The 12,956-nt window shown below is 42.0% G+C and overlaps 1 protein-coding gene across 1 annotated transcript; it reads right to left on the bottom strand.

Annotated features, from left to right (window-relative positions):
• Positions 1-4,075: 4,075 nt before the first annotated feature.
• LOC117141372 (amidophosphoribosyltransferase) lies at positions 4,076-6,976 on the bottom strand. Its single transcript, XM_033304778.1, has 3 exons — positions 6,711-6,976; positions 6,484-6,650; positions 4,076-5,596 (listed from the first exon to the last, which is right to left on the bottom strand). The coding sequence occupies exons 1-3, from the start codon at positions 6,757-6,759 to the stop codon at positions 4,169-4,171; spliced, it is 1,644 nt and encodes a 547-aa protein (XP_033160669.1). The 5' UTR covers positions 6,760-6,976; the 3' UTR covers positions 4,076-4,168.
• Between the last annotated feature and the right edge of the window lie 5,980 nt (positions 6,977-12,956).

Genomic DNA, 12,956 nt, shown 5'->3' on the forward strand with positions numbered 1-12,956 from the left:
AGGAAAATCCATCCAGCCAATTGAACATTCCATGCAGAGAGGGAAAACAGGTGTAAAGCTTCAATTAAGAACTTTGTAATTAAGGAATTAAATCTCTAACTGATAACCGTGAAATACGTACCTTAAATCCTATAGAGACACTTTTTACTCACATGTAGGAAGTTTCTGACCCTTTTGGTTAAATATCATATATGTGATTTAATTAGACCTGTCATTTCTGAAAGTGCATCCGAATCTCCGCCAGCTTTTATCATGCATTGCCGCACACTGTGACAATGATGGCCGGAAGTGTAACAGCCCCCAAAATGGAGTCTCCATTCTGGAACAGCCGTCACACACACAGACACACACCTGCCGCTCACACACACACTTTGACGCACTGGCTGTGAATTATGTTGTTGTTGCATGTCACTCAAATCAGAGATTTGGTTTGCCGCTTGCCTTAATTATCGTTATTATCTTTGCTGGCTCTTCAGAATTGGCCAATGCAGCGGGAAAATCGCAGCAAAGCACGCGATGTCAAGCGACGGCCCCCCACCGCCCACTTTTCCAACCCACCACACTTATATTTCGAGGGAAATTGCATTCTTTGGTGCACAAACACCAACTTCATACATATTTATTACCTCAACGCGCTTTTGTTGTATTTGCTGTTGTGCACAATAACCAACATTATACACACACAAATATATATACAGGTATAATGCACTTAATTTCCTACCTGTGTCCGCCCAGAAAATCCCCACCTAGCCCCTCAGTTTTCCATCGTCGCAGCTCTGCGTGCAAGCCACAAAAATTAAATTATATTAGTTCATAATTTTAAATTATAAAATTCAAGTTGTTCGTTGAAAGTTGTGGGTGGTTGCGGGGTGTTTGGTGCGCTGAATGAGCTGGAGCACGGAAAAACTGACTTCTTGGGATTGCCCTGCGGCATCTCCATTTTCCATCCAAAGCCAGCGTGGCTGCTCCAAATGCAATTTGAAAATTTTAGAAAATATTTAGAAAATTAACGCAAAGTTGTGGAAATATTGTTGAGTCGTCTGGTTGGTTCGCCCAGCAAAACTTTATTCCGTTGCTTCTAAAAATATTATGCAAATTCCGTTTGAAGCTAATGCTGGGCGGAAATTGTGGGGCGGACATTTGATTAGATTCCATTTTGGGAATAGAAAATTAGCTGGGATGCTTAAAGAGGGCATTAAATTCGTTTTGATTTGGTTTTTATGAGGAAAAGAAGGTGACCACTTCGTTTCGAAAGATTTAAATTTTAGCTACGATTTAAAAATGTTTATTAAATGGATTTTATTATGTATTGTTATTTTTTTTATAATATATTTAATTTTTACTCATTTTTGTTATTTTAATTATAAGTATGTTTCCTTAAATATTATAAAGTTATTTCAATGCTTAACATTATAGTCCAAATAAATACCTGACAATATGCTGCGAGTCCCAGCTGACCATTTACCTTTTCCTGTTGCTCTGGTCAAGCCAAAGTCCTTAAATCAAATTACCAGTTGACAAGGAGCTTTCTGGTCCTTGGGATCAGGGGTTTCGAGGAATGCAAATTTCAGTGGACAGGAATTTCGTGCCTTTTTGCGTCGGACACATGCCAGAAATGTCTTGAGGCCAAGAAGACGGAAGTTTGATTTGCTAATGAACTGGAGAAAGGATGTTCTGGCTGTAGCCCTTGATATCCTGGCAGCCCACAAAGTGCTCTATTGGCCAGAAAATTACATTTCATACGATGTCGTTTTGGCCATCGCATGTCTTGCATGCCGGGCACGTTTTGCGTGCCTATTGCAAAGGACATCGAGCTGGCAAAGGAGTCCTTTTGTTTGCCTTTCGACGGTTCGTGTGGCTTTTGGCCCCTGCCACTCACTTGTTGCATGTGTCAAGTGGCAGAAGGATATGCCATCGATGCCCCCGGCCTTGATGTTTAAATTAAATTTTCAGCGGCGACAATTTCCATCAAGTGTTTGGATAATGGCTTCATAATCCTCATCTAAGGCCGTTTCATTTGCATGCCATTGCCATAATTTTGGCTCATATATTTACTCAGCCATTTGACTCAATAATAAGCTTGATTGTTTATACTGGAGCTGACTTTTCTCCTTCCGCTGGCGAAAGCTTTTTATTAAATTGCAAAAGCGGCTGCCAAATTTATTGCAATTTTTTTTTCTACCTCTCTGCCATCTTTTAAAATCCCCCTCACAATTTTCCGACCCGCTGTCTGCTTTTGTTTTTGAAGTAGGAAACATTGTGAAAGTGCAAGGCGAAAAAAAAGAAATGTGAAGGAGAAATAACATGGGGAACTTAAGTAAACATTAATTTACATAACTTCTGTGCAAATGACGACGGTGGGCGGGCAGGCCGAAGTGGGCGGGGCCGGCTGTCGTCATCGGGCACGAAAACCGGATCCGGATCCCAAGTCCGGACGTGGGCGTCAGCGCTCTTGTAGCCCGGCGTTATTAAAAAATTTAAAGCATGTTTTGCGGCGCAGAGGTGGGGCTCTTCCAGGGCGGGTTTTCCAATGGGTGGCCTTCATCTGGGGTCCTGGCAATATGGCTCTGCTTAGTTGTCACTGTCTGCGGCAGTGGGCGCAGGATGTTTGTGTTTGTGATCGACGGCGCACATAAGCAAACGCTCGCCTCTCAATGCCATTTTTTTCCGTGGATATCTTGGTCCTTCTGTCGTATCCTTGTGGCAGCAAACGACGCTGGTGTGTTGGAGAGAAGTGCCAGCGTCTGTTTTCAATGTTGCCAGGAGTCGTTTCTTTTATGTAGCCACTTGGTGAGAACTCAGATGGAGTGGTGATGGGGATCCGCCGTGAAAGGGAAGCTGACAGGACTCAGAAAATCTTCTATAGCTTATAGGAAATTCAGAGAGTAGAAAGGGATTTTGATTTTTTATATCTTATATAACTTTTAATTTCATAAACAAAATTATTAAATTTTCGATAATATTATTTTCCAATTATGATAGGAAGTTAATTATAATCTTTTTATAATATTTCATTGTCTTTACTGATTTTTGAAAATTTTTTAATCTTTGTTTTTTAAATAAATATAAATATTGTTACATTTCATTTGCAAGAACCCGAACTGCTTACAGTAAATACCCTTCACAAGAATTAATCAAGCGAGTTACAATGACAGTGCATATTATTTTCTTCTCTTATGTCCTCGCCACACTTCAGCGTAGGGAAACCCAATCCCACTTCCCACCCAGACCCATTCCCACCCCCAAATTTTCCACACCCCCTTTTCCGGCTTTGCCAATGCCGCGCAGCTTAGCGAAATTGTTTGCGAAAATACAACACAATATTCAAGAATAATGATGACATTGTTGACTCCAGTACCCGGCGCGAGTCATAAAAGAAAGAAAGAAAAAAGTTGTATACGATGAGAGAGGATACGGATACCCCCTCTGCATAACCGCAAGGACATCTTCCGCAGGATTAAACGCCCTAAACGCCCCGCTTTAGACATTGCAACGCCCCAACTGGGGAGAATCCGCAGGAAAGAGAGCGGAACACAAGGATGTGGGGGCGGCAGGACACAGCCGGAAAGAGACGGGGCGAAAAAAGCAAACACGATTACCATATTGTATGATATGGGGCTATATCTGAACTCGGCTATAACCGGAAGCGGGCGACTCTACTACCTCCACCACCCGGAATCCCTCGGCACACAGAGCTTGGAAATATAAATTGAAATGAATTGAAGTTATGGCATTAGACAGTTTTGAAAATAATCAGACGTTGATGTGGCCCATTAGCATTTAGAGTATGTGTTCCTTGCCTGCGAGAAAGCTAAATAAAGTGTGGAAATAAAAAAAAAACTTTTATGAATAACTAGTAAATAAGTTAAAGGTGGTAACAAAAAAATAAAAATATGTCTTCTTTAAGATATTTTAATATGTATATATATATTTTTATATAATATATGTAACTGCTTGTGTTTGTTATTTTCCAGAATGTTTGAAGCGTTGAAATATATGTCCTACTTATTATTCCTTATCTCGAAACAAAAACCCCTAGATTGTTTAATTAAAAACAACATTTGTTTGTGATGGGTCAAAGACCCGAAATTTTAAATATATTTGTTTATATACAATCTGAAGCTAAGTACTAAATTAATCCTATGAAATTAATAATTGCTGAGAGATTCTACCAGCTGAGCTCCTCCGGCAATCCGCCAGGATACTCGCCCGTTAGACAAGCGGTGCAGTAGCCAGCCTTGAGTGGATTCACATGGGCTTTGTTCATCTGGACGGCCTTGACCAGACCCTCCACACTCAAATAGGCCAGACTATCGGCACCCACGTGATCCGCCAGCTGATCCGCGTTCAATTTATTGGCTATAAGCTCCTCACGAGTGGGTATATTGATGCCCATGTAGCAGGGATATTGCAGCGGAGGACTGGCAATGCGAATGTGCACCTCGGTGGCGCCGGCATCTCGCAGGAGTTTGATGATCGGTCCAATGGTGTTTCCCCTCACTATGGAGTCATCGACCAGCACGATGCGCTTGCCCTCCACATTTTGAGCCAGGGCGCCAAACTTTTTGGCCACGCCCAATTGTCGCAATCTCGTCGAGGGTTGGATGAACGTGCGGCCCACATAGCGATTTTTGCAGAGAACTTCTCCGAATGGCAGTCCCGACTCCCTGGCATAACCATGGGCAGCTGCTGTGCCCGATTCCGGAACCGAGCTGACCAAATCCGCATCCAAGGGAGATTCCCTGGCCAACTGGCGACCACACTGCAGGCGGGCTGAGTAAACCATCTGACCCTCGAACATGGAATCACTGCGGGCGAAGTAGACGTACTCAAAGATGCAGAATGCCATGCGTTTGTAGTCCGGTCTTTCGACGATATCCACGGTTCTATAGCCATTTCGCGACAGCTCGATGATCTCACCGGGCTCCACCTCGCGAACATATCTGGCTCCGATGGAGAGGAAGCCGCAGCTTTCACTACTGACCACCCAACCCTCGGCCAGTTGGTCATTGATATTCGCATGTCCTGCATCAACGGGCACGATTTTTCCCAAGCACAGCGGTCTATTGCCATAGGAATCTCGGACCGCGTAGATCTTATCCTTGTGCATCACGACCAGGGAGTAGGAGAGTGGAGCCAGGGTCATGAAATGGCGAATTCTGGCCGGCCAATTGGGTCCATCGTGTTCCGACACATCCTCGGGAGCACAGCACAGGGATTGGGCAATAAGCTCACTGTCACTGTGCGTGGACAGGCCCACTCCTCGCTCCAAGACCTCCCTCCTCAAGGATTCGCAGTTCACCAACTCGCCATTGTGGGCAATGGCCAATGCTCCATGGGCAGTGTGCACCACAAACGGCTGGCAGTTAACAACTTCCGAAGCTGCAGACGTGGAATACCGGGTGTGTCCTATTCCCAGGTTGCCCTTTAACTTCTTGATCGCCTCATCATTGAACAGATTGTTGATCATGCCCATGCCCTTGTGCACGCTGAAGTTCTTGGAGGACTTGCCCAAACTGGTCACTATTCCCGCCGACTCCTGGCCACGATGCTGCAGAGCCACCAGACCCAGGCAGATCATCTGTGCTATGTCCAGCTGAAAGCAGAAAAATCCCACTTAGTACTTTCATTTCCTTGTTTTTTTTTTACAATATTATAATAAACGTAAATATTGAATAATAAAGTCCAGGGGGTGCTGTGCATCGATAAGGCATATCATTTTCCAAACTCAGTATTAAGAATTGTAATTTTAAGCTTGGTTATTCAGCATTTTTTTTAATCAAATCATCAGATCAAAGCAACTTGATACTTTTTTTCCTGCATACCTAGCCCAAGGTATAAGATAGTTTAGAAATGCTAATTTCAATCAGTTGAGTAAAAAAACAGATAACTGTATGTCGATTTGCGACCGTGAATACGCCAGTACTTTCTGTTATTTTCCATTTCATTACAGTCGAGCAATAAAAACATGAACAACAGAGATTACAACCGCACGGCAAACCAAATCCATACGATTCAGTTCGATCTTGCTGACGTCACCACAGCCACTGGGCATTGGCCACAGATAGATGGGCATCGTTAGAAGATCAGCAGGGGGTGTATCTGGTGGTGGATCCGCGGAACGGGTCTAACCATTGACCCACTAACCATTGATTTGCATACGTCTGACGTACTACATGGTCGTCCATGGGACTTTGCTAAACGGGTGATGGACTTGTGACAGCCCCAATGACTTCGAGATATTGATATGGTTATGATCGGCATTTCATGGTGGCTATCTACTGTGTCCTAGTAATATTTATTATATATTAACAATTGATTGTGATCTGCTACACACATTTTTCCAGAATTTTCCAAGTATTGTATTTAAACATTTTTTCTATAACCAAAATTTTTGACTTTTGAGTATGCTAATGTGTGTTTTTTTACATTATCAGTGTTAAATATTACATATTAAATTTATAAAAAATATTTTCTTCTTACTTGTGTTGGGTAATCCCCGCAAGCGATGGCTCCAAAAACACCGCATTCGCAGGTCATTCCGGTGGCATCCTCTCCTTTTTGTTGAACGGACTTGTAGATTTTGTCGGGAAACATTTTGGGAGATACGCCGCTCAAGACCACATCCTTTGTCTTCTGACAGCACTCATCTGTTGCAGATTCCAGATTTAACTATCCACTATCACTACTAAATATTTATAGATTCTTACCTTTATTAAGCTTGGCACAGCAACTTCCCGAATCACTTTGCGCCATCATATGCTTTGATTTTAGTAACGTCTATTTGTACCTATGTTTTGAGTATCGATTTTCTTAGCTGGGAATTTGTATTGACTACGATTGAGACACTGTACACTAGGCACGAGATCGCTGGCTAAGTCGAACACTTGATCACTGGAATTGTTCACGTCTGCATTGATTGAATGCCAGCGGAATTATGAATGTTCATGTTACAGCCGCGCCTAATTAAACCTCCGATCATCGTACATATATGGGCTGGCAGCTGATATACTCGTCGTGGTTATCAGTTGAGCTGGGAATGCAATCTCGGCGCGCGGAGCGGGAGCGGGAAGATTCCGGAGGTTCCACAACCGCATCGAGAAACGCATGTCGTGCACAAAATTTGATACCGCCGCCGATTTACGCCAGTTATACCAAAAATAAACACTGTGGTTCCTTTCTCACGTTTTAGCTTCGGTCATCATCTTTCAGATTCAATGACCGCATTATGTCTGTCTAGTCTTCAAAATCACGCATCTCACTTTGGCATTGATCTCAAATCAGCAAATCATGTGCCGACTTCGATTTGCTTATCAGCTCGATGCGCTAGCACATGCATTTCAAGTTCAAAGTTTAATATTTTATTTAAGGGCCCGCCCCCTTGGAGACAGAGTCAGCAAAAAATCTTCTTTTCTTGCCTAGGTTTTTACATAATCAAACTTCCATGTTGACACTTTGTTGCTTATCGGGAAAATGCGTTCAATGACGCATTTTAGAAGTGTTTTCCATTTCGGCGTAAACAATAACAGATTAAATTATGTTTTCCTTTTGCAGCTTAAATGGGCTGTGCTATCGCGAATGTACGCTAATTTCCAAGCCCCCCAGTAGCGCACAATCGGCGAGGGTTGATCGATCGGCTCTCGATCGCACGATTAAATGCGGGATCGTAAACAATAAACAAATTCCAACTCAGTCGCCAACTAATCACTTGTGCTAATTATAGCCGCCAGTTTCTATCTATTACATTACTTGTTTATAGGCTAGAAAAACCAAAGCCATGTGATCGCTGATCAACTGATTTTCGATTGAATTCTATTTTTTTTTAGCACTGATTTAGCTTCCGATTGGGATTCGCACCTCATCTGATGCAATCGAAGCGACCGCAGGCATAAGCGTCTGCTGCGGTTAAGTCGTGTCGTCTACCTGATAAAGTGGGTCTCTCGCCCTCCCCATCAAAACCGATTCGCTTCGAATAGGTGCTGAGCAGAACTGAGGGGTCCAGACAAAACACCGCCGTATTTATGAACGTGTTGTATAAGGTCGGCGAGACTGGGACATTTTTAATTGCCACTCGCAGCACCGCTAGAATAAGTCGTGTGAATAACACAAAATATTATATTATATTATTATATTATTGAAAATTCAAAAATTTATTTGAAATAACTGATCCAATATCTGGATAAGCTGCTTTAAATAAAAGCACTATCGAATTGTGTTTGAATACTTTGCCTATTTATTATAATCATTATACTCAAAATTGGCAAATAGTCAATAAAAGAGTATGCCATTATTCCCACCAACGCATATTTCCACTTTCCTAATCAAAATAAGCGTAATCTCTTCGCAATCTCCATTAGCATCCCCATGACAATTGCTCTATCAAAACTTAAAGTTTCCATTTCCAAATCCGTCGATTCATAGTCGCCCTTTAACAAAGAGATAACCCATATATAGGTAGCCCCCCATCATTACCTTTTATTATCAGTATTTTTCGGCCAAAACAACAAACAATCAAGCAAACAAACGAAATAAACAAAAACTAAGCAAACAAACAGCAAAGCGCAGATAATCAGATGCGGCATATAATGTGGAAATGAGCCTGACTTTTGGAAGAACCGAAATACTATATGCTGTTGGGGGGTGTCCAAGAAAAATGACCAAACGAAAATCGCTGCGATGGGCTTGGGTTTGGGTTGGGTGGCTGTGAGACATGTGTAACCACTTGAATTTCATTTGGCGAAAAGCTTTATCGAAAATTATGCGAATGTTGGTTGACTTTTGGCCAAGCGCCACCGAGCAGGCCGAATTGCTCCGCGGGACACTCCTAGCGCCACCTCCTCCCAAGCTCCACCTTTCCGGAAATATAGAAGTGGAAGCCAGCTAATGCACTGAGAGAAATGCTTGCTTGGGAAATAGTCAACCTATAAATAAAACAAAAAACAAATAAATAAATAAGTATTTGAAAATAAGGCTTATAATTTCAGAGAATAGTTCGTGTATTTTTATATATTCTTATAAATAGTATTACAGCCCTATTATAAGTTTAAAATATTATCTTTTTTATATATAATTTATGTTTTAGGCTTTTAATTCTTTCTGTGTAAGCAGCTAACTGCTTAGAAGTCTGATAAAAATCCAGCACACACTCACAGCTAAGCAAACAGATAATAAAGAGGAAAATGATGCTTCAGCAAGTGGGTTGGGTTGGTTTGGTTTGGGCTGGGTTGGGTTCGAGTTTCCAGGAGGGGCTTTTCGCATATGTGAGTGCCACACCCCCTGCTGCTCCTTGGACTGCTGCTCCTTCGCCTCGTGGAGTGGCGTCCAGTTTGCAGCTCCTGGACGATGGACCATGGATGGTGGACCATGGACCTCGGACCGTCTGCCTCATGCATAATTCAGCAGAATTCTGAATGATTATTCTTTATGGGACTGTTTATTTCTTTTGACCATTTATTTCAAGTTGCTTTCGTTGCCACGCTGCGTTCCCCTGCCCTCCTTTTTCATTATTTTTATACAGTTTCCAGTTGCTTGCGCTCGAAATGATTTTGACCAACGGTGACGCAAAAATCATCAAATGGCCCCGCACCCCATGGCCACATATCTATTGAGCCAAAAACGTTATACCATATACCATGCCATCCCCATTCCATGCCACCACTCCATCGCGAATCGCCGGAATACGAATCATCCTATCCTTTTGGGCAACCACACATGGATTGGCGCCGCCCACTTTTTTTTGTAGAGGAAAGTAGCCAAGGGCTCTCGGTTTGCTTTCAACGCATCATTTCATTTTATTTTATGCTCTCTCCCGAAAAAGTGACCACCAAAAAAAAAGGGGGGGAAAATAAATTTTATTTGTTTTTCCCCGCCAGCCGCAATTGAATAAAATGTTCTCCTAATGCTGGCATTCAAGAGGGCAATTATTCTAGCCAGATATTGCGGAAAAGTTGCAACGAGTTTAGAAACCTTAAAATTAGAAATCGAGCCATTTTTTAAATCCGAACTTATACATATTACTATCTTTAATGTACTTGCTTTCTAAATCCTATTAATCAACATAATGCCTCTATCTTAACTCTAGCCAAGTCAGTCGCAATCAGCATGACTGAGAAAACTTTAATTAAACGCACAGTCCAATTGCTTTTGCTCGGCCAATGGGAATTTCAATTAAAACTAATTGAAAGCCGCATAAACTTGGTTTAAGTAAACAGAAACCAGAGTCTCAGAAGAACTTTGATGATTACGCTCCTTACCAAAACCAAAACCAGAAGCCACAAAAATATCGAAAGGACAGCTTCGGTTCGAGGACCTTCCCCTCGTTTTTTGGCCAGCGTTTTTAATTCGTTTACGTTTATTATTTATTCCAAGGAAGCGGGGAGAAACACCGAGTTGGAAAGCTAAAGAAATCCGTCGTTTAAATTTGTTGTTCTGCCGTTCCACCATATTATTTGTCTTTTCTGGCATTTCTTTATATACAATTTGCATTTGCTTTATATATATATTTACCATATAGCTCACAATTTTCATTTCTGTCTTTTGTTTTCGCGATGGTTTTTCTTTTCTCCTCCATCATGAATTTGCATAACGAAGCAGTCACAACAACAAATAGTAGTCCCCCCTTGAAAAAAGTGGGCGTGTAGACCCGACTGGATGGACCAGCTCCAGCAGCTTTCAAGTTTACTTAGTTGCCAATTTGAGGAGCGTTCCAAATTGTCCAGCGATGTGTACCGCCGCCTTCACGCCCATCGTCGTCCAACCAATATTTCTTTAATTAGTTTTCCCTCGCCGAATACCTCATCTTTAAGAACTAGACCAAAAATCCATGTGGCTTTGTTGGCGCTTTCTTAAAGCCAACTTGTGCATTCGTAATGAGCCACTGATTGATGTCTGTCAAAGGGGGTCGCAACGTGTTTACACTGGGGTTCCGTCGTAAAATCTTAATGACATTCAATTTGTGGCACATTAGGCAGATCCCAAAACATGTGTAACACCCAGAAATTAACGCGGGAAGAGACCTTCTCTTTCTCGGCCGGGTTAATTAGCATTTCGAAAACGTAAATTGAATTCCCAACACAAAGTGTAAGCGAGAACAGAGCCACCAAAAACTGCTCCAGTTACGCGTGAGAATTTCAGGCCATTTCTCTCCAAAGGAACTTGCCACTTATGCGCATAAAATTTCAATTTTCACAATCGAAATGGGAATGGAAATAAAAAAAAATATATATCCAAAAGGGGAGAATGGCGACACATTCCCAAGGCAAGCTGCTCAATTGCCGGCCAATAATCATAAAATTTAATAAACACATTTTCCACTAGCCTTTGGTCAACTGCTGACCGTTACTAGTCAGTCACCCCCGGCGCATACAGTGGGCACACAGTGGGCAACAGTGGGTTAATGTATGCAAAACGCATTCAAATTTTATGTATCGCCCCGCAACGATCTCGCTGGGATAGCCAGCTCCTCAACCCCTCGAAATAGCCGCAGTACAACATAATTCGAATGGGACTGGTTGGCTTTTTTGGTGTGGCATGTCTGGTTTGAGTTCCAGTTCCGCTCTTATCTTCCACGGTCTATTGGCCCTCGTGGGTTCTATCTCCGAGGGGCTTCTGTGCATGTAAATTGCATAGTTTCGGACACTTTGGGTCACCTAATGAGGCCGACTCGTCGGCGTCGTCGTCGTCGTCGTCGTCGTCTCAGTTTTGTATCTATATCTGCTGCTTGGCATGGGAAATGAGCAGATCTCCGGGGAAGACAAACAAAGAGACCAGCGTTTTGCACTGACACACTTTGATCACCTTTCAGATGATCTGATCTAGTTAGGAATGGGCTTGGGTACACTCGCATCCAAGGTGCATTAGTCACGGAATCTATAAAATATTTGTTTGCCAAGAGTTAGTTATTCATCAGTGTCGAATATATAATAGTTTCCACTGAAACTTCACCTTTCTAATATAAAATTGTTTAAAAATGGAAACATACCCATAAGGGCTACATATTCAATTTGTAAATAAAATACAACAAGGATAGATCTTCTATTAACTAAGTGTACTCCATTCTTGTAAGGCCACAAAAATATCCTCCCATATGTGTGCGAGCATTTGTCTTGCCCCGCTTTTGTCACTTTACAGGCAATTGCACTTTATGAACCGCAAATCGCATCAATTATATGATGAACTCTCATCCAAAAAAAAAAAAAACGAAAACTTTACACAAGTTTGCGAACAACTGAACGCTCAAGTTCTGCCAATAAATCAAATTTGCTGCAAGCCATAAAAACGCCAAACATTAGCACAACAAAAAGGACACCCGTGGCAAAGGACTAGATAGACGTAGACCATCCCCAAAAAAGCCGTAAATCTCGGAATCACTTGTCGCGATTGGAGTACAGTGAAGCGCTTGTTTGCCTAGCGAAACCTCAGGATGGTGCATTAAATTTTACGCATTATTAGGAGACTCCAGTCCTGGAAGGACACACCAACACGAGGACAACGGCCACAAAGGATAACAACGAAAAATTAGGCACATTTGTGGTTAGCGGGTGGGGGGATGGGTCAAACCGAGGGAGGGTGGTTCCTGGACAGAGGGAGGGTGTCGGGGTGACAGTTTAACGCTCTACGCATCATTCCACTTCATTGGCGACTTTTGTAACATTTGTTTGTGACGTTAATTTATACAATAATTGTGACAAGGACCAAGTCGACTCAAAAACGGGACAACGAGTGCGACTGACAACTGCGGAAAAGCGAAGATCTGTATAGTAAAGTTAAATCTGTCAAATACTTCTTACTATAAATAAAATGTTGCATTAGAAATATATTGAAAGCATCGGGAATTATATAGCAATATTGCAAAAAAGGAAACAAAATAGTTCCCATTTTAATACTTTATTTTTAAATTTCAAATAAATTTGGGAAATTCATATTTTTTTGTGTGTGATCCTTTTTGTTACATACCA

The sequence above is a fragment of the Drosophila mauritiana genome, chromosome 3L (assembly GCF_004382145.1).
Source record: "Drosophila mauritiana strain mau12 chromosome 3L, ASM438214v1, whole genome shotgun sequence".
Taxonomy (NCBI): domain Eukaryota; kingdom Metazoa; phylum Arthropoda; class Insecta; order Diptera; family Drosophilidae; genus Drosophila; species Drosophila mauritiana.